The sequence below is a fragment of the Pelodiscus sinensis genome, chromosome 1 (assembly GCF_049634645.1).
Source record: "Pelodiscus sinensis isolate JC-2024 chromosome 1, ASM4963464v1, whole genome shotgun sequence".
Taxonomy (NCBI): Eukaryota; Metazoa; Chordata; order Testudines; family Trionychidae; genus Pelodiscus; species Pelodiscus sinensis.
The window spans coordinates 112,659,761-112,678,184 of NC_134711.1; the positions used below are offsets into that span (position 1 = coordinate 112,659,761).

At 39.6% G+C, this 18,424-nt stretch overlaps 1 protein-coding gene across 3 annotated transcripts in view; it reads right to left on the reverse strand.

The window, feature by feature from the left end:
- Positions 1-16,790, reverse strand: part of SLC15A5 (solute carrier family 15 member 5) — a 59,013-nt gene extending 42,223 nt beyond the window's left edge. Inside the window, exons 1-4 of one of the 3 annotated variants that reach the window (XM_075919730.1) lie at positions 16,651-16,790; positions 15,578-15,940; positions 12,254-12,476; positions 6,454-6,623 (exon numbers count right to left, since the gene is read on the reverse strand). In XM_075919730.1, coding sequence (XP_075775845.1) covers positions 6,454-6,623; positions 12,254-12,476; positions 15,578-15,749 — 565 coding nt within the window. In that variant the 5' untranslated portion in view covers positions 15,750-15,940; positions 16,651-16,790. Of the gene's footprint in view, positions 1-6,453; positions 6,624-12,253; positions 12,477-15,577; positions 16,626-16,650 lie in introns of those variants that run through there. The other 2 variants (XM_075919731.1, XM_006130325.4) reach the window with 2 other exon arrangements.
- Between the last annotated feature and the right edge of the window lie 1,634 nt (positions 16,791-18,424).

The window sequence follows — 18,424 nt, forward strand, 5'->3', positions numbered from 1 at the left end:
TTTGGAATGATTTAGTGTTATGGCTGAGCAGTTACTGTATTAATATTTTCCTTTGAACATGTTTTGTATTGATTTGATCTGGATGGTTTTCCATTCAGGCCAGTAATGAGCGATTGTATGCTAGCCAATTAAAAAGGGAGGTGCTGGTGAGCTGAGGTAAGGTTCAGCAGAATGCTAATAGGATAGCATTCTGTGGTCAGGTTTCAAAGCCAGCCCAGGTTAGATGTTATTAAAAATATTACCTCTTGATGGTTCTGGGATAGCCTATATGAACTAAATTAGGAGTTAGCGATGAACAAAAAGAAAAACAAAACCTCAACTGCAATTACCATCCTTGTTATCAGTCTCAGAGAAACCATCAATGGTATAAGCATGGAAACTTAGATGTGAAGTCATGCAGTCCTAGCCTAGGCCTTGGGAGACTGGGGTCACATTCCTGCCTTCTCTGTGTGACTTCAGACAGCTTTTTTATTCTCTGTGCCTTATTTCCCATTCTGTCAAATGTGGTAATGGCACTTTTTTACCTCACAGGAGTGTTTGTGGTACATGGGTATCACTGTGAAAGAGGAGCAAGATGAATACCTTATAGTTTGATTGATGGATAGTTACTAGATAGTTAGATGGCTGTATCCCACAAAGGTCATCCTAGTGTTGAAACATTCTGACAGGAATGTGTGAGGTTAGTTTGCACTACTGCTTTCCAGGGCCTATTTCTTTCACTGATGGTGGTGGTCATCTCCTGATTTGGCACTTATCACAAACGCTGCATGTATTCACTTAATGCCAAGAAAGAACAACAACAACAACAACAAAAGAAATGGCTTTTGGCTAATCAAGATTTTAACCCGATCTCTGTCTACTTAGTATCCATAGCTGGACTCTTGGCATTGATTAATAAGATCTTACTAACAGAAAGGGAAATGCAGAATACAGATTAAAGTTAGCAAACATTGAGCCTTCTGGCTTAAATACTCTAATTTTTAAGTTTATAGAGGTCAAAACACAAAACCAGGAAGAAAAAGCCCCAGTCTTTATAATGGTGTTCAAATTAAGAAAAACTGATCAGGAAAAGGGAAAAGATTCTAGATTTTCTAGTCAGTACTAAGAGGGTTTGTAGAAGGTAAGACGGCATTAAAGAACTAGCATAAGGGTATAATTTGTACCTGTTGTCATGATTTGGAGCTCTTATTTGCAGTTTGATGTTTACATACATGGTCTGATCCCTTTTTGCTCCGTAGTTGACATTGGGTCATTACAAAGGATACGTTCATTTACAACAGGCACTAGTCCTCTGAGAAATCAGGAATCCTAAAATTCCTCTTAAAAATCAACCCTTTTAGGAGATTAAAGTCTTCAACACTATTAAATAGGCAGACACAATGAATACAAAAAATGTTACCCCCTAAGAAATGTTTGTGCTGTAGCAGATCTAGTTTATTGCAGATTACACTCAAGACTATTTTTATTCCTTGGAAACAAGGACCATTAAAGAAATCAGACTTATGTTCCATTATTCACATTGACAGGAAGATTTAACATGGATGACAAGTTATTGCTGGGCCTTGACATTTCAATGCATTTCTTATTAGACCAATTTCTCTCTCCTCGTAATTTAATTTGAGAATCAACCACCTATGAAGATCTAGAAAAATATTTTGTTCTGAACAGGGGTAAAAATATAATGATGTATTTACTTGCCATATACTCTAGCTACTGGATACTTCTGAACAAAGTGTAGAGTTTCAGACTGGTTGTGGTCCCTGGTAAACAAGACAGACACATCTAGAATTGAACCTGGATGCAAACGTTTGTCAGTAGTTGCGGTTTTGTTTAATGGACAACTTAGGTGAAATTCTGGCCTCAGTGATAACAAAAAAAAAAACACTTTGACACTGATATTAGTGGAGCCAGGATTCATCCCTCCTTTTTAAGGAGAGTTATTTTAGAGAAATATGGTGTTTGAATTTTGACATTAATTGAAGCAATAATTCAGGAAGGTATGGGGTAAAGAAGGCAGAGGAACAAAGTATATTTAATTTCACAAAAATGAGGAGTTTAAACAAAAATTAAAAGGTACAGTGCCAAAAGTAAAATCCCTGCAAGCTGCATGGAAATTGATCAAAGACATCATAATAGAGGCTCAACCTAAATGTAAACTCCAAATTAAAAAAATAAAAATAAAACCACAGTAAGAGAATCAAAAAAGTGCCACCCTGGCTTAACAACAAAATAAAGAAGCAGTGAGAGGTAAAAAGGCATTGTTTAAAAAGTGGAAGTTAAATCCTAGTGAGGAAACTAGAACGAGTATAAATGCTGTGAAATGAAGTATTAAACATAAGTAGGAAGGCCAAAAAGGAATTTGAATAACAGCTAACCAAAAAACAAACAAAAAAACCCCACCATTTTTTTAAGTACATCAGAAGAAGGATAAAGAAGATGATAAAGGATCACTCAAAGATGATACGGTCATTGCAGAGAAACTTTGGTCTTCTTAACTGAGGATGTTACAGAGATTCCAAAACCTGAGCCAATGGATATAATGTACTTAAAAGCCTTTGGAGAGGGATCTTGTCAAAGGCATTTTGGAAATTTAAGTAATGTCATGGATAAGAGGGAAGGTCCTCTCATGGACTGATAACTCATCAAAACATAGGAAACAAAGGGTAGAAATAAATCGTCAGTTTTCAGAATGGAGAAGAGTAACTAGTGCTGACCCACAGGGGTCCACACTGGGATCAGCCCTATTCAACACATTCATAAATGATCTGGAGAATGGGTTAAACAGCAAAATGACTAAATTTACAGATGATACTAAACTGCTCAAGATAGTTAAGACCAAAGCAGACTGTGAAGAGCTTCAAAAGGATCTCATAAAACTAGGCGACTAGGTAACAAAATGGCAAATGAATTTTAATGTTGATAAATGCAAAGTAATGCAATTGGAAAACATAATCCCAACTATACATACAAAGTGAGGGGGCTATTACCACTCTAGAGAGATCTTCGAGTCACTGTGTGATAGTTCTCTGAAAACATCCACCCAATGTGCAGCAGCAGTGAAAAAAGCAAATAGAATATTGGCAATAATTCTAAAAGGGATAGAGTGGGGCAGAGAACATCTTATTGCCTTTATATAAATCCATGGTACGCCCGTATCTGGAATACTGTGCACAGATGTGATCACCTCATCTCCAAAAAGATACCTTGGCATTGGAAAAAGTTCAAAAAAGGGCAACAAAAGTTATTGTGCTTTGGAACGACTGTCATATGAGGAAAGATTAAAAAGACTGGGAGGAGACTAAGAGGGGATATGATGGAGGTCATGGTTAGTATGGAGAAAGTGAATAAGGGAGAAGTTTACTTGTTCCCGTAATATAAAAACTAGGGGTCACCAAATGAAATTAGTAGGTAGCAAGTTTAAAACAAACAAAAAGAAATATATCTTCACGCAATGCACAGTCAACTTGTGGAACTCCTTTCCAGAGGATGTTGTGTAAATCGGGACTTTACCAGGGTTCAAAAAAGAACTAGATAAATTAATAGAGGATAGGTACATCAATGACTATTAGCCAGGATGGGTACGAATGGTGTCCCTAGCCTCTGTTTGTTAGAAGCTGGGAATGAGTGACAGTGGAGAGATCACTTGACGATTCCCTGTTCTAGTCCTTCTCTCTGGGGCACCTTGCATTGGCTACTGTCGGAGGAGAGGATACTGAGCTAGGTAGACCTTTGGTCTGACTTAGTATAGCCATTGTTATGTTCTTAGAAATCATATGATGTGCCTCAGTGGCTTTGCATTAGAGATCTATTCTACAGTCATAACCGTGTATCTCAGTATATATCAACATTATCCATTTCATGTTTATGTGTGGCCAGATTTTTAATGTTTCCTTGGAAATGTTCATCTGTATTGACATTAAAATAATGTTTAGAAAGTAATCTTCTAACTTTTTTATACCTAAAGCCTATGGCTCTGATGCTTTGCTACTCAGACCTTGATCTAATCATGAATATCCATTCTAATAAAAAACCTATATTACACACTGGATGGTAGAACCACATTTTTCCCCATCTTTGGTCACTTGCCAGGTCTCAAAATTATAACAGTGAAAAGAAATGCAAATGAAGTTAGTGCTTGACAGCTAAACATGATGGAATACATGGTTCACACTGGAAACGTTACTTTAAAATAAAAAAGGTAGCATATATAAAAAATCATTTCTTTAAGGTCACGTATGGATTTAAATTATTACTCTAAAGAATGTCCAATTTAGTCACTTTATTGGAAGGAGCCAAGATAAGGATTAAAAGCTCTCAGAATATTACTCCAAAGATGGATAATTCTGTTGAGACTTGCAAAATATTAATTAAACCAAACAACATTCATTAGGAAAAACATTAAGCAATAATATACAAACAAGTGCTGCCTGTACTGCCTTTGGAGGGAAATTAAAATTTGCGATGCCACCAAAAAGTTCTTGTTATCTCTTGTACTCTTTGCTGTGACCATAAGTGACATCAGTGCTGTGATTTTCCAGAACAGCCTGGCTCAACCTGCAAAGTTCAGATTCAAACAACAGCAAACTTCTGTTTGTGGAAGGGATAAAGCTTCACCAACGTCTCTCTCAGCTCTGTAAAACTTGAAAACTTGTCTGTTCCACAACAGAAGTTGGTCATAGGATAGATATTACTGTGTCTCATCCTGACAAGAACACTGCCAACAACTATCTAACCTGTGTTTGTTACCTTTTTTTTTTTTTACATTGATTAAACAATCAGGGTTTATTTAAAGTTAAACTTTTATTCTCTTTTTTGGTAGCTTATTTCCTTGCATCTGCTATAGTGCCCCTCCTTTTCCTGCATATACATTTCATTTTACAAGTTATAAAGCAGAATCAAAATACTTTGAAGGGTTGCTATATGTTAAAATGTTGCAATAAGCTAGAAGTAGTAAAAAAAATCTCTTTGTATGTCTTAAAATACTCATAGCTAAAACTACACATATTTAAACTTTTCTTGTGCAAAACAGCTTATTTCTAAATTTTTGTTTTAGACATATAGTAGATCTTCAGAGGTACAAACACCATAGTTACGAACTGATCAGCCAACCACACACCTTATTTGGAACTAGAAATATGCATTTAGGCAGTAGCAGAGAGAGAGAGAGAGGGGGGAAAAAAAGCAAATACAGTACAGATCTGTGTTAAATGTAAACTGCTAAAAAAAGTTTTAAAAGATTTGACAAGGTGAGGAAACTGTCTCCTTGCTTGTTTCATTTAAATTAAGATGATTAAAAGCAGCATTTTTATTTTGTGTAGTAAAGTTTCAAAGCTGTGTTAAGTCAATATTCAGTTGGAAACCTTTGAAAGGACTATATCATTTTGTTCGAAGCTGCAAACATCCCCAAGTTACAAACAATGCTTAAAACAACCTCAGGTGTTCATAACTCTGAGGTTCTGTTGTAGTAGCTTACATTGCAGCAATTGAGCTTGAAAATAGAAAATCAGCATCAGATCTCTTGTGATTCAACCATCTCCTGGTACAGGCCCACTTTAAATGGTTTTATTTGGGCCTTTGTGATGAGGTGTGCAAACCCTGCACTAGGCTGTAAGGGTTTAACACCACACTGTGGGCAGAGGAAGTCCCGTCTCTCTGGCTGTACTGGGCATGCTCGAAGTTCTGTACCACTATAAAAGGAAGAAGCTCGATTCTGTGTGGGTGCCAGAGAGAATGTGCTTGCAGTGGAATCAGTCAGTAGATGTGAGAGACCCTCTTCTTTCCTCCCAGACCAAAATAAGTCTCAATACCTGACAGAGCACCAGGGAGTGACCAGGGGCTAAGGAGCCTGAAGATCCTGAGGCTTCATGGAATGCCACAGCACTGAGTACAGTAGAAAGTTACTTAGAGGGGGTGAGCCAGTGGTATCTCCCACCCAGGTGATCTCAGCATGTTTCAGTGGGACTCCCCACTGAGGAGGCAGTAGAATGCTCCACCATTCTCAGGGCCCTGGGTTAGGGACTGGTGGAGTCGGGTGGGCCTGTGGCTCCTTTGATACTGTTTGAGGCCACACTGCCCTGCACTGAAGGGCTGCTTGAGGGTGATAGGCCCCTCTGCCTGGCCACTGGGGCTACTGGCATTGCCCTATGGACCTTGAGGGTTGTGAGGGCTAATACCACCCAACAGACAAAACCACTCTGTCCACACACCCGCTACCCCCGCCTTACAGGACAGGATATGCATGCATTGCCCCAGCTAGATTCTGCAAAGTGCTGAAATTAGTGGCAGTGAGTAGATGTCCAGCCTTTCACAAGAGGTACTTATCAGGATTAAGTCCAAAATGAATGCAGACAGAATGGATGTAGCTTGGGGGAGGAGGGGGGGGAGGAGAGGAGGAGGGGAGAAACAGTTAAATAATTTTTAAAGTCATTTCTAAGAGACATATTTACATCTTACCTTTTTTGGGCTGATAAATCATTTCACTGCGCACCATGTGAATCGTGATCAGGGCCATAAGCAGGGACACAAATGGGATAAGAAAACCAAGGTTCTTGGCCACAGATTGCTGGATATAAGAAATGCTAACAAAGACAACCGCTGAATTTAAGTTAACCAGCCAATAAAACCTATGGCAAACAGATAAAATTACTCTAAGAGGGATAGCAGTAAGGAGATTTAAGTCATTAAAAATGCAGTTCTGTTGCACAAAATACAATTTTAAGCATTGTGAAGTGAAAAGGTTTATTTACTTTAACAACGAGTGGGGTGTATTCATACCAGTATGGTATAAGTCAGGATCCTGTATAGCCTGACAATCTATATGAACTATCCTTGGATAATGGGAGTCTCAGCATTATTTATAAAAAAGAGACCAAGTTTCTAGCTCTCCTGGTTGAAGAAAAAAAAAAAAGATTGAAGCCTATAGGCTGAAAAGACAAAAAAGTACCCCATTAAAAAAAACAACACAAAACCAAAACAAAAAACTCCTGATTTTTAAGTCAATCTCTTGGTTTACAGATGTTTGATTAATGTTTTTGAAATCATGGGGTTGGCAACAGAAGGTAGAAAAAACTCCATAATGACCCATACCAAATGTATAATTCTATATACAAGGAAAAACGTTTCCTTTCTGACTCTAGCAGATCACAGAATATCCACAACTTGAGATTTCATTACTTATGTCTTAAATAGCGTAGCTACAGTGGTAAATTAGTGCAGCTAGACTAGAGTATCAGCCTGTGACCGTTTGCACCATTGAATAGTGTTTCCTTTAATATAATCTAAGAAAAGTTGGATTTTAAGGTAGAGAATTTGTAGAGGTACCTGTAGTATTAGCTAAGAGAATAAATAAAACTTACTACAGTAAACTTCCAATAATCTGGCACATTTAGGACCCAGGGGGTGTCGGATTATCAGATATGCTGGACTATTGGAAGCGGTGGGGAAAGAGGAAGCTATGAGGGGTCTGGGGTGGAGTGGGGGGGGGGGTGCCCCTTGGCGCTGCGGGACCAACCCGGCAGCACCCCAGCTGCTGTGCCCCAGGCGTCCCCAAGTCGGCCACTGCTGAAACTGACCAGTGGCTGACTCGGGGAACCCGGGGGCAGAGCTGCTCTGCCCCGGGCTTCCCAGAGTGAGCTGCTGGTCAGTTTCAGCAGTGGCTGAATAGGGGAAGCTAGGGACAGAGCAGCTCCAATTGTCCGGCTGCCCGGAGCACTTCCAGGTTCCAGATGGTGCTGGACTAACAGGAGTGCCGGACCTTTGGATGCCAGACCACTGGAGTTTTACTGTAGTTATTCTTTCATTGAATGCCCGATTCTCACTATTTGGCAACAAATGAAAATAAATTATTCGTTTTTATTTCATCCTTCAGTATCATAACTACTTCAGCTAAATCCCCTTTAACTCTCATTTCACAGCTAAATTATCCGGTTTCTGGTGCACTTTCATCCTGCACTTTGCTTGAAGACCTGCTGCATTTGGGAACATTCTTATTTCCTTCCCTGCTGGGTCGAGATTTGATCAGGGATGCCTTTTTTAAAGGAGAAACTCTACAGAGATATAATGCTGGAAATTATTCATTGCATCCTTAAACACTTAGGCCTCCATTTTCAAGAGCTGCTAGTGTTTTGGGGCCCAACTGTAATAGATTTTAAAACCAGGCTCATTTTGATTGTCTAGTCTGATCTCCTGCGTTCCACATATCAAAGAAATCTCACCCAGTAATCTCTGCATCAAACTTGAGACACCTTATTATCACCCTGATTTTCGGAGAATGGATGCTTAGCATGAAAATGACAAAAAAAAAAATGAAGAAAAAAGTGCAGGCCCTTTAAAAAAATGCATCTGCCTTCTGAAAGAGTTACCTTCCCCATCTCAATGTTTCAAAGAATATAAAATAACAATCTGCAGAACACATTGCTTAGATTCCTTTTGTAAGCAGCTTTAGTATCAAATTGAGAATGTCACTGCAGTTGCCACCCTTGCTGAGAGCCTTGGCACTGAAATCAAGGACAAGTATGAAAATAACGGATTTCACTCTTCCCACGCCAAAAGATGGACTCTGTGTGCTGAGATTAAGATGCATCGAGGAAGCCTCGAAAAGCTCATATTGTTATTGCCTTGGGCTCTACCTGTCCTGCAGATAATAAACAAAGAACTTGAGTCTTTGTGCTGTCAATCCAGCATGCATCATTAGTCTTGAATTCACTTAAAACAAACAAGCAGGAGAGATGGCCTTAGCTATTCTTGCTCATCCTCACCCTTATTGGCTCTATAACTTTTTTACCTTAAGCATAAGTGAGTGGGTAGGGCATACCGTCAGTTCAGCTAGAGCTGAAAATCTGTCTAGTATGACTGGCCTGTACATAAGAGAGCATGTATTGAAGCTCAGCTCAATGGTTCAGCTGTGAACCTTGAGGAGGAGATGAAGGGAGGGAGTGGGGGCGAAGCAGTTACTAGGAAAAACACCAAGAGCTGGTCTGCATTACTTTTGTTTCCTCACTTGAAAAGGTTCCTGAATAGTCTGTTGTAATTGCCCCAAAACTGAACTGGTGTTGCCGTGAGTTATAACGTTGAGATCATTACGGTAGTGTTTTTGACTACTCGGTCATTGACCTAGCTAGCTAGAATCAAGAAGTAAAGCCTTTGTAATGTTGAAAATGTGGAGTACCACCAATACACAGATTTGCTCAACTCAAATTAAAGTTATGTCTCAGCTTGTTAGGGAAGAGGAGAATCTGACAGTGGCTAAGAACCAGTGGGTAGTGGTGCACTTTTAAGCAGTAAGCCTAATGGAATACAGGAAGTGGCCAAGGAAGGGTTGACAAATCCAGTTTGGATCAACTTAGTTCCACTGAGAAGCCAAGGCAGCTGTCAGGGGCACTAGAAATCCTATGTATGCCAGGAAGCAAGGACTTCCAGGCTTAAATCATCCTCCAAAGCCATCCCCAAAAGTCCATGAGAATTTAATCTTTATTTATTTTTACCTAGTGCTATGTCTTTCCAGAGGTTTTCAGACTTGGGTTGTAGACCTGCCAGGAAAAGTCCCTGGTGGGCCCACAACACTTTGTTTACTCTAAAGCTCCAAAGCCACAGAGCCTCGTAGCTCCCCTTGGCTGGAAACAGCAAAAAGCAAAACACTGTACAGTTCTGTCACCATTTCCAATAAGAAATTATCCAACGGTTTTGTTTGACTTATATATATGAATTATAATCTATAGGGTCAAAGTGATAGGCTTTGGAATGTTTCATTTAATGACAAATTCTGGGTTTGACTTCTGATCCTGAAACAGGATGAAACACGGTTTCACTCTATATTCTGTGGAAGATAAGTTTAGTTTTCTGACCAGCTCTGTTTCTCTCAAAACTAAATTAGCAGAGCGAATATTGCCTAATGGATAATGTGCTGAACTGAGAGAAGGAATAGAAGACCAGGACAGATAGAGAAGTGGTCCTATACAAACCACAACTTTTCCAACACTTCAATGCTCCATGCAATTTAGTTTTATTAGCTAAGTTTTTTGTGAGGTTTTAAGGACCATATTCTGTCTGGCATTTTTGCTCAATCCATATTGATAGTAATGGAAGTTCTCATGGACCAAGAAGTAGTGCCAATTAATAGCCTTAACTTACAGTCCCAGACTTCAGACTCACAAGGCCCAGTTTTCCTCCTCTTAGTTTAACAGCAGTGAAACTTATGTCAATGATTTTACACCTAATTCATTCCAGAGATTGGATGCAGGCCCTTCAAGTGTCCTAGAAGCAGCCCTTACCACATGCTGGTGTGAGATCATAGTTACACACTCCTTTGCAGGAAGTCTGATTTTTGAAAGGCTCTTAGCCTAATTTCTGAAGTAAAGCAGGTCAGATAAGAATTTAGACTGATATAAAGCAACACTATGTAACTGTCTCATTAAGTGTATATATTTTAAAGATTTATTCTTGTGACAAAATCTACCAAGAAGAGAAAATGACACATGATTATATACTTATGAGGTTGTAATGAGACTAGAAAATGCTAAATTCAACCCCATGTTGCTAATTTAAAGATTACAAATCATATTGTACCTCCTCAGATGCCATAGCACTGCAGATATTAGTATTTTCATCTCACACACACACCCACACACCACTTTCCTCATACTAGCAAAGCCCCAAGAACTAACCCATTTGGAGTCTCCCAAGGAGGTATTTTATTCATCCTGTTGGTATGCCTCCTTTGTAATCAACACTGAGAAATGTCACTTTGATTAAACACAACTCTGAATGACTAAAACCACAGTACAATACATTCTCCAGAGCTATCTTTCAGAACAACTGATTGCTCTTCAATCTTAATCCTCCAGAGTCTTATTTAATCAAAATGGTGTTGCTAATTAAGGATTAAAACTCAGAATAGAATCAAAACCTAGAATTTTTTTCTCTCTCCTTTGGGCAGGTCAAGAAGGCAGTCTGCTTTAAGGAACCAGTCTTTTCCATCTTTAGTAAGGTACACTATTCACTGAAGCTTACATTTAAACTAAAGATTTGCAATATAAATATAATTGGAGGGAGTGGAAAGGGGAGAAAATAGCTCTAAAGCCATCCCCATACAAACAGAAATATGATCTAAAAACATTTCATTGATTCATCAGTGATGCATTGCCAATATTTGAATGTGCTCAGTTTCAGTTTATAATAGATAAATTGGTTTAATTTTTGGTAGTACCAACAATGCATTGCACATGTATCGCACCTCTCAATCAAGAATTTCTGGATGGCAAGCAAACAATCATAAAACTCCCTCTAAAGTAGATAAATATTTGTAAATATCTATTAAAGAAATTTCTGTCTTAAGGAAAATTCAAATATTTTGTTGTTTTGTCCCAAATGACAACAAAAATATTGAAACTTTTTGTTCAGAGTGTCCAGAAAAATTGAATTTGTAAATGTCAGTGTTTCATTTTAATTTATTAGCCAAAAGGAAATAGTTCATTCTGGCTTGACAAAACATTGTGTGTCCATTTTTCAATGAAGATTTCTGAAGTCATTCTTTTCCAGTAGAAAATTTTAATGGAACCTCCAATTTGCAATGAGAGTGTGTATGTGAAATTTTCCAGTCAGCCCTGGTAACTGTTTAAATCGAAGAACAGAAGTCAAGAACAAGACATCACCTGACCTGATGTCTAAACTGTCAGTCACGGCTGAAAATAGGTTGTGAGGCCTGTCTACCACCACTGCTCACAGGATGAACCACCACCTCTTGAAGCAGATTCCAACAATTCCAAATATGATGTTTTGATTTCTTTATTTTAGTGTGGATACTTACAAGTGTTCAAAGAATTTTGCATCCTCTATGGAGCCTAGTCAATCTAGAGGAAAGGGCTGAGACCCAGCAAGCAACTTCACTACAACCCTGGCAGGCATTTAATGTAAGAACCCAAATAGAATAGCTTGGTTCTATGTGTCAACTAGCCCACTAATTCTATATTGACAGGGGCTAATCACTTGACCTTGATTCAGCCAGGGTGAAAGTCCCTGGCCTATGTTATACAGGAAGTCAAACTAGAATGTATGATTAAAATTATTCTTTCTGGCCTTGAGATTTATGAATCTATGTGCCTGGAAGAAAATTAAGGTAGTATTTTTTAAACAATGTTCCTGCTAAAATGTGATTTCCTATATAGCATTCAATTTTGAAAAATTGAGATGCACTTGAGTTTTTAATTAAGCACCATCATCTCACACAGTGATTCTATTGAAATAGGAAAACACTCACCAATTGAAAAAAGAAAGAAGTTCCTTTGGTCCATAATCCTCAAGGTTGTATGCACTCAGTGGACAAACTATGGCTCTTATGCCTCCCATTCCAAAGCAGACAGTTAGTAGCCCAAAGTAGAAGAGGACTTTTTGTTCATTTTTGGCTACTGAGGGAAGGATATAGTGTCTGTCTATATACAAATCTTCAAAGGGGAAAGCAACAACGGGTAACAGGGCTGTACCTGCAATGGGAAAGAAAATGTAACGGATTAAAATGAAGCACCGAACATAGTGTTTATTTTCTAGATTAGCAACTATATTGGAACTAGCCAATTAGCCCATCATAAAACGGGATTTTCAGGTCTCTCCTCCACGTCGGTCTTCTCTCCTGAGCCTCCGGTCTCTTGCTCCATCTCTCTCTCCTCCCCCTCTCCCTCTGTCAGCTCTCCTCCACCTCCTGCCTCTCTCTTTCTCTTCTCCTCCCGCTCCTGCCTCTCACTCGGGGGACCACGGAGCCTGAACAGCTGTTTGTGCTCTGCACTCCCCATGCTGCATAGGGAGCATGGAGCCCAAACGGTCGCTTGCGCCACTTGCTCCCACGTGGCAGCCCGGCTGAGTGGCGCAGAAGTCAGCCAAGCGCCATGGCGGGAGGCAAAGGGGGGCAAGGCAGTGACATTCATGGCTAGGAGGCAGGGCCTGGAGCCGCTGTCACGCCGCACGTCACCGACCCGCCCTTCCTTCACCTCCCACCATGGCGCTCGGCTGACTTCTGCCCCGCTCAGCCAAGCCGCCGCGGGGGAGCAAGCAGAGCAAGTGGCCGTTTGAGCCCTGCACTCCCCATGCAGCGCGGGCCACCCAGAGGGAGCAGCCAGCATTTCAGCAACAGCGCCCCCCAGAGGGAGCAGCCAGCATTTCAGCGTTACAGACTCACAGACACTGGGCTACTATATATATATATATATGATTAGAGTCTCTAAATTAGAAAAAATAGCCACATACATGAGAGAGAAAAGTATTTATTCCTATAGAGTGAGATGTTGGTACAAATCCAGAACTCTTCAAATACTACTATTAGGCAAGAATATTGACTACTTATAGAGGAAGAGCCTGAACTTTTCTGCTTTCAGGGGTAGCCTGGGCTCAGAGCACTGCAAGTTAAGTGCATAAACGTTGTCTTTACAAATAAAGAAACATGATCATAAGTTGTGCCTCTCTTTTATATGCCTAGATGGAATAATAGAAATGGTTTGAGGCAAAAAGCATCTCATGCATTGTACAGGCACTAATAAGTTTAGTTTCAGACCATCATCTCTCCCTAATATTTGATATTTGTTTAGAAGAAACTTTCTCTTGTTATAGCAACATTTGTTTCTCTTTGGGAAATGCTTTATGCTGCTTCTGATGGTTGTCAAGGGAGGGTTAAGTGGTCTGATGTAATATATTTGGTATATAGTTCAACAATTTATTCCTGAAAGTCAATTTGTCCTACTTTGATGTCCTGTTTTTTGTAATCTAGATTCAAAAGACAGGGAGGGATATAAAGCAAATAGTTTTTTTCAGGTATTCATAGAGCGCTTTAGTACTCTAGACAAAGTGGCTTCCTTCTGCCTTCTTTCCACTGACCCACCTAGTTCTCTGCATCATTTTTTCTTTCACATTCTTGTGATCTTTTCTCTTCAGTTACCCCCCTAGATGCTTACATAGCTGATGTACATGACCTGGAATTATTTCCAGCTGCAGCAGCAGCACTCTAAAGGAGGTGCTAGCATCCCCAGTGCAGAGATTTCTGAAACATAAGCTGAGGACACCTGCTGCACACAAGAGAATTCCACACAAGAGCTTCTGGATGGAGCTCAAGTGGACAGAAATGTTGCTTGTAGAGAAGACTCATTCAGAAATGATCTTGATTACTTCAACAATTCTGATGCCTATCTAAATAGTAACTTTTTTGCCAAGCCTGAAAGCTGCCTGCAGTCCCTTAGTATAAGTAAATGTGACTAAGTGTATGTTTCAGCTATACATCAAGTGGTTAGTTATGCAGTGGATACATATTTTATTAGAGAGCTACGGAAAAATGGGTGAATTTGCAATGTCTGTGTTAACATGGCCCTGGAGTGGTAATAACTTGTTCTACCCTCATCTTCTTCCTGTTTTGTTCACTTAAAACCTGGTGATTTTATGAAGTTACTTCTGGTAGATGTGTAGTTTGAGCCACAGGCAGCATCATCAGAGATTGACTGTTACTCACAGCAGGAGAGTACAACAAGACACTGTCTTAAGGTCCCTACTTTACCTCAACCCTGACCTAGAAACAAAAGGCATACAAATTGTATTATCTGATCAATTTAGGCTGAGAAAGCAATTGTCAGCTGTGACATTTACTAAATTGCATGTGACAGTTGTACAGAGGGAGCAGAGCCTTGCAAACTCAGTTTGGCTAGGAAAGGGTGTGGCTCTACTCCTTACACCACCTAATCTCCTTCACAATCCATGCAAATAGCTAATGTTTTAGATTGTTTGCTCCCCCACCACCACCACCACCTTCCAGCCACTCTGTGAAAGCTCTTTAGGAGCTCTCCATACATTACATGTGTGTGTGTGTATATTGAGGGGACTTCAGATATATGGAAGATCACGTGCCGGTAACATTCAAACGTAAGTTATCTAAAAAAATATTTAGAAAAGGGGATCCTGTGCTGAATATAAACAACTCCATTGGGTGGAGTGAAATATTTTTAATATGAGTCAGGCCTTAAAGGTGAGCATACAAGTATTGCTTCTGGATTCAAGTCAAAGTTTGTCTACCCTTATTACCCAAATGTAACGATCGTGTAGTTTTAAATACTGCCGAACCTCAAATTTGTGCCAACTGGAGAAATGCATTGAAAGTTGTAGTCCTGAGCAAGTGGCATTTTCCAAAAGAGATCAGTGACTTTGGGTGCCCTACCTGATACCTTAAAAGGCCTCACTTTCAGAAAAATCCGTAGTGCCTGCTTTCTGAAAAGTAAAACCACTTTACAGTGTCACAGTTTAGGTTCTCAGGCTACAGCACCCAATCCCCCCTAGTCACCTTTCAAAACATCTAGGCCTTATTTTACAAAGATTGTTTCACAAAGTTTCAAAATAATGCTTCATTAAGATATATTAGTACATTTTGTGAAAAGAAAAGTTAAGCCCTTAGCTAGTAGAGAAGTTTGGTGAGGCCACCTGGTTGAAAAGAATCCCTGGATTTGCATTTATATGATGAACAGTGAATTTCTATGGTACTTTAAAAAACTGACACAGAGCAGAGTTGCATACAAAAAGCACATGCCAGGTGAAATGATCATGGCATAGCACCTACCTAGAAAGTGGAGAAACATGCAGATATACACCAGCTTCATCCTCCCCACCAGCTGTTCAGCAATCCAGCCCATTAACACAGGTGACAACATGGAGGCACCTACAAAGCACATGTTTATGATGGCTGCCTGGTGGTTGGGATAACCAAGTTTGATGGTGCAAAATAGAATCATGTTGCAGACAATGCCAAAGAAAGTGAATCTCTCGCACAGCTCTATCAACAGTAGGCAAATAGCCACCTGAAGTTTCTTCTGAGAGTTGAACCCAGAGGAGACTACAACATGCTTTTCTTCTCCAGAGAATTTCCTTTTCTCACTCTCGGCAGTGTGTTCCAGAAGTTGTTTTTCTTGTAAAGCTCTCAGGTCTGTAACAGGCATACTTAACTGTTCTTAGCAAAACTAAATTGAATGGGTTAGGCTGTATGTGCCTTCTGTTATCCTCCACTGTAATTAACAAACTGGTAAGACCCTTGCTTTGAATTCCACACCTTACTACCACAATTCCTCAGGGTACCTATCACTTTAGTGCTGTTACATTAAAGATCAAGGAACACAGGGGATACCAATATTTAAAACTTCTGAGTGCACAATAGTTACTCAATCCAATCTGTTTGTTTGGTGGTGAACAAGACTTTTACCCCTCCCTTCAAAATAATATTACCTCTTAAATTATGTGTATCTAATACAATTTGGCACATATTGTATCTGCATGTTACAGATAAAGGTTTAAATACTGAGGAAGGCTAAATTGTTTCAGCAGAATTCAAGTACTAGATCAAGAAAATAATGTGGAGCTAATATTCTCATACCTTAATTAAGCAACAAGTGAGAAACTGCAAGCAAAAGGCTAAAGATAGAAAGAATGCATGTTTTTAGGTGAACAATATCTTATCATTATTACATTTCTTGTTATTTTTGGTAGAAATTCAGATAAGAAAGTTAATTAGAAAAGTAAGAAATGCTAGCACATTGAATACAATAAAACAGGTTTTACAAGAAAGTAATTCCATGTAGTAATGAAGAGAAAAAGCAATAAAAAAAACACCGAAAACAAGCACAGCTTCTCTAGCCTGACCTTTTACCACAGCTAACACATGCCATAAAGAAGCAGAATGAGGAAGACTTCGGTTCCTGGATGTTAACTTGATAGTTTATGAATAGTTAATAAAGATAAATTGGGACAAGTCTACAGCATGTCTCCCCCAGGCACTCCACTAAGAAGTTTACACAACATTAGTCCAACCTCCTGAATCTCCACTACCATGCATGGCCATTTATACCTGTCCCAACTGGTAATGTCCTGCACCCACTTTGTACAAGTGTAAATGACTGCACATGGTGAAAGACAATGGTGAATCTGACGCATGTTTCTAAAGAACACTATCAAGCCTTTCACTTTGCAATCTGTTGAAACAAAGACTCTTTTCAGTTTCATTTAACTATATAGATACTTAAACGCACACATGATTCTCACCCTTTAGCAGATGTTATGACTACGTATTATAAAGTAATAGAGATGCCTGATAGTATATAGATCACATGTATAGGCCCAAGTCAGAGGTCCAAATCCAAAATTCACTTAACTTTGGTATCAAGACTAAAGGTTACTGCCCTAATTTTCTGTAATGGCCATTAAATATAAATCCAGAAGCCCTGAATGCAGCAGTAGAGCCAAGCATCAGTAGAGCCTCTTTCTCAACTAAGGGTTGAATTCTCATAATTCAAATGAAGTTCTAAAGCCAGAACTTGGCTAAAGGTATCACAGAGTCTGCTTACTTCTGGGTGGGACTGGGGGGGGGGGGGGGGGGATGAGGGAATTTTGTATCATACCAGTACATATGCCTGCCACATTCCCTAAAAGGGACTAGAATGTATTTCATTCTTTTTTGATGGCTGGAGAAAAAGCAAACTAGAGGGATTACTTATAGCCTCAGCTGGTTTTTATTTCATAGTTTAATAAGCCTGGTCCCAAACCACACCACAGGAAAGGAGAAAGTATTGTGACCAAAGAGTAGACGCACACTCTATCTTGGGGAATACCCCTTACCTAGCTGCAGATGCATTAAGGTGCCCTTTTTTTTACTCAACTTGAAGATAAAACTGTAGTATAGACTCAGATTGAAAACACTGTGGTAAATACACTCTGCCTTCTATGCACAATTCAATAGTGAACATTCCCTGCTCATGTGTAGATTTTTGTCTTTAAAAGATTTGGCCAGGGGGCACCTGTGTCTTACTGGTGCTGCTGATTGAGGGCAAATGAGATTATAAGAAGAGCAGTAGAGCTAGATGGCTTGCCAGTTGGGTTTAATTACAACAATTCCTTGTTTGATGATAGTTTGTCTGATCCTGGGGTCAGGCAGGGAAAACAACTGACTGGTTGGCTGGTTAAACACCATAAAACCACAAAGTAGCCTGAAACAGTTGTGTGGGAATGGGTTTCTATGTATGTGATTATTTCAGAAATGGGTCTGCCTCTGGGAGAAGTGAGTTGAAATGTTTGATGGTGAGCCCTGGGGACCATGTGTTCTATTCCTTACTCTGCTGCATTGTCTGGACCAAACCCTTTAATCTGTTAGCTGGTTTATCCCTTAATATAGTAGTTAGAATACTTAATGCAAAGTGCTTGAGGAAAGGAGTCAGTGTAGCTAATATCTTTAGGGTTACACTAGTATTGAACCAGATGCGATTTTAAGTGTGAATCACCAACACAGGCTGAGGACTGAAGTGGGTTCAAAGAGGAGTCCTGCCTCTGACAAATCTGTGTGGGCCCCAACCAGGCTGACAAAAGGATTTAGAATGACTAAATTATGGGATATGCTAGTGGGGGGGGGGGGGGTGTCTCCTTC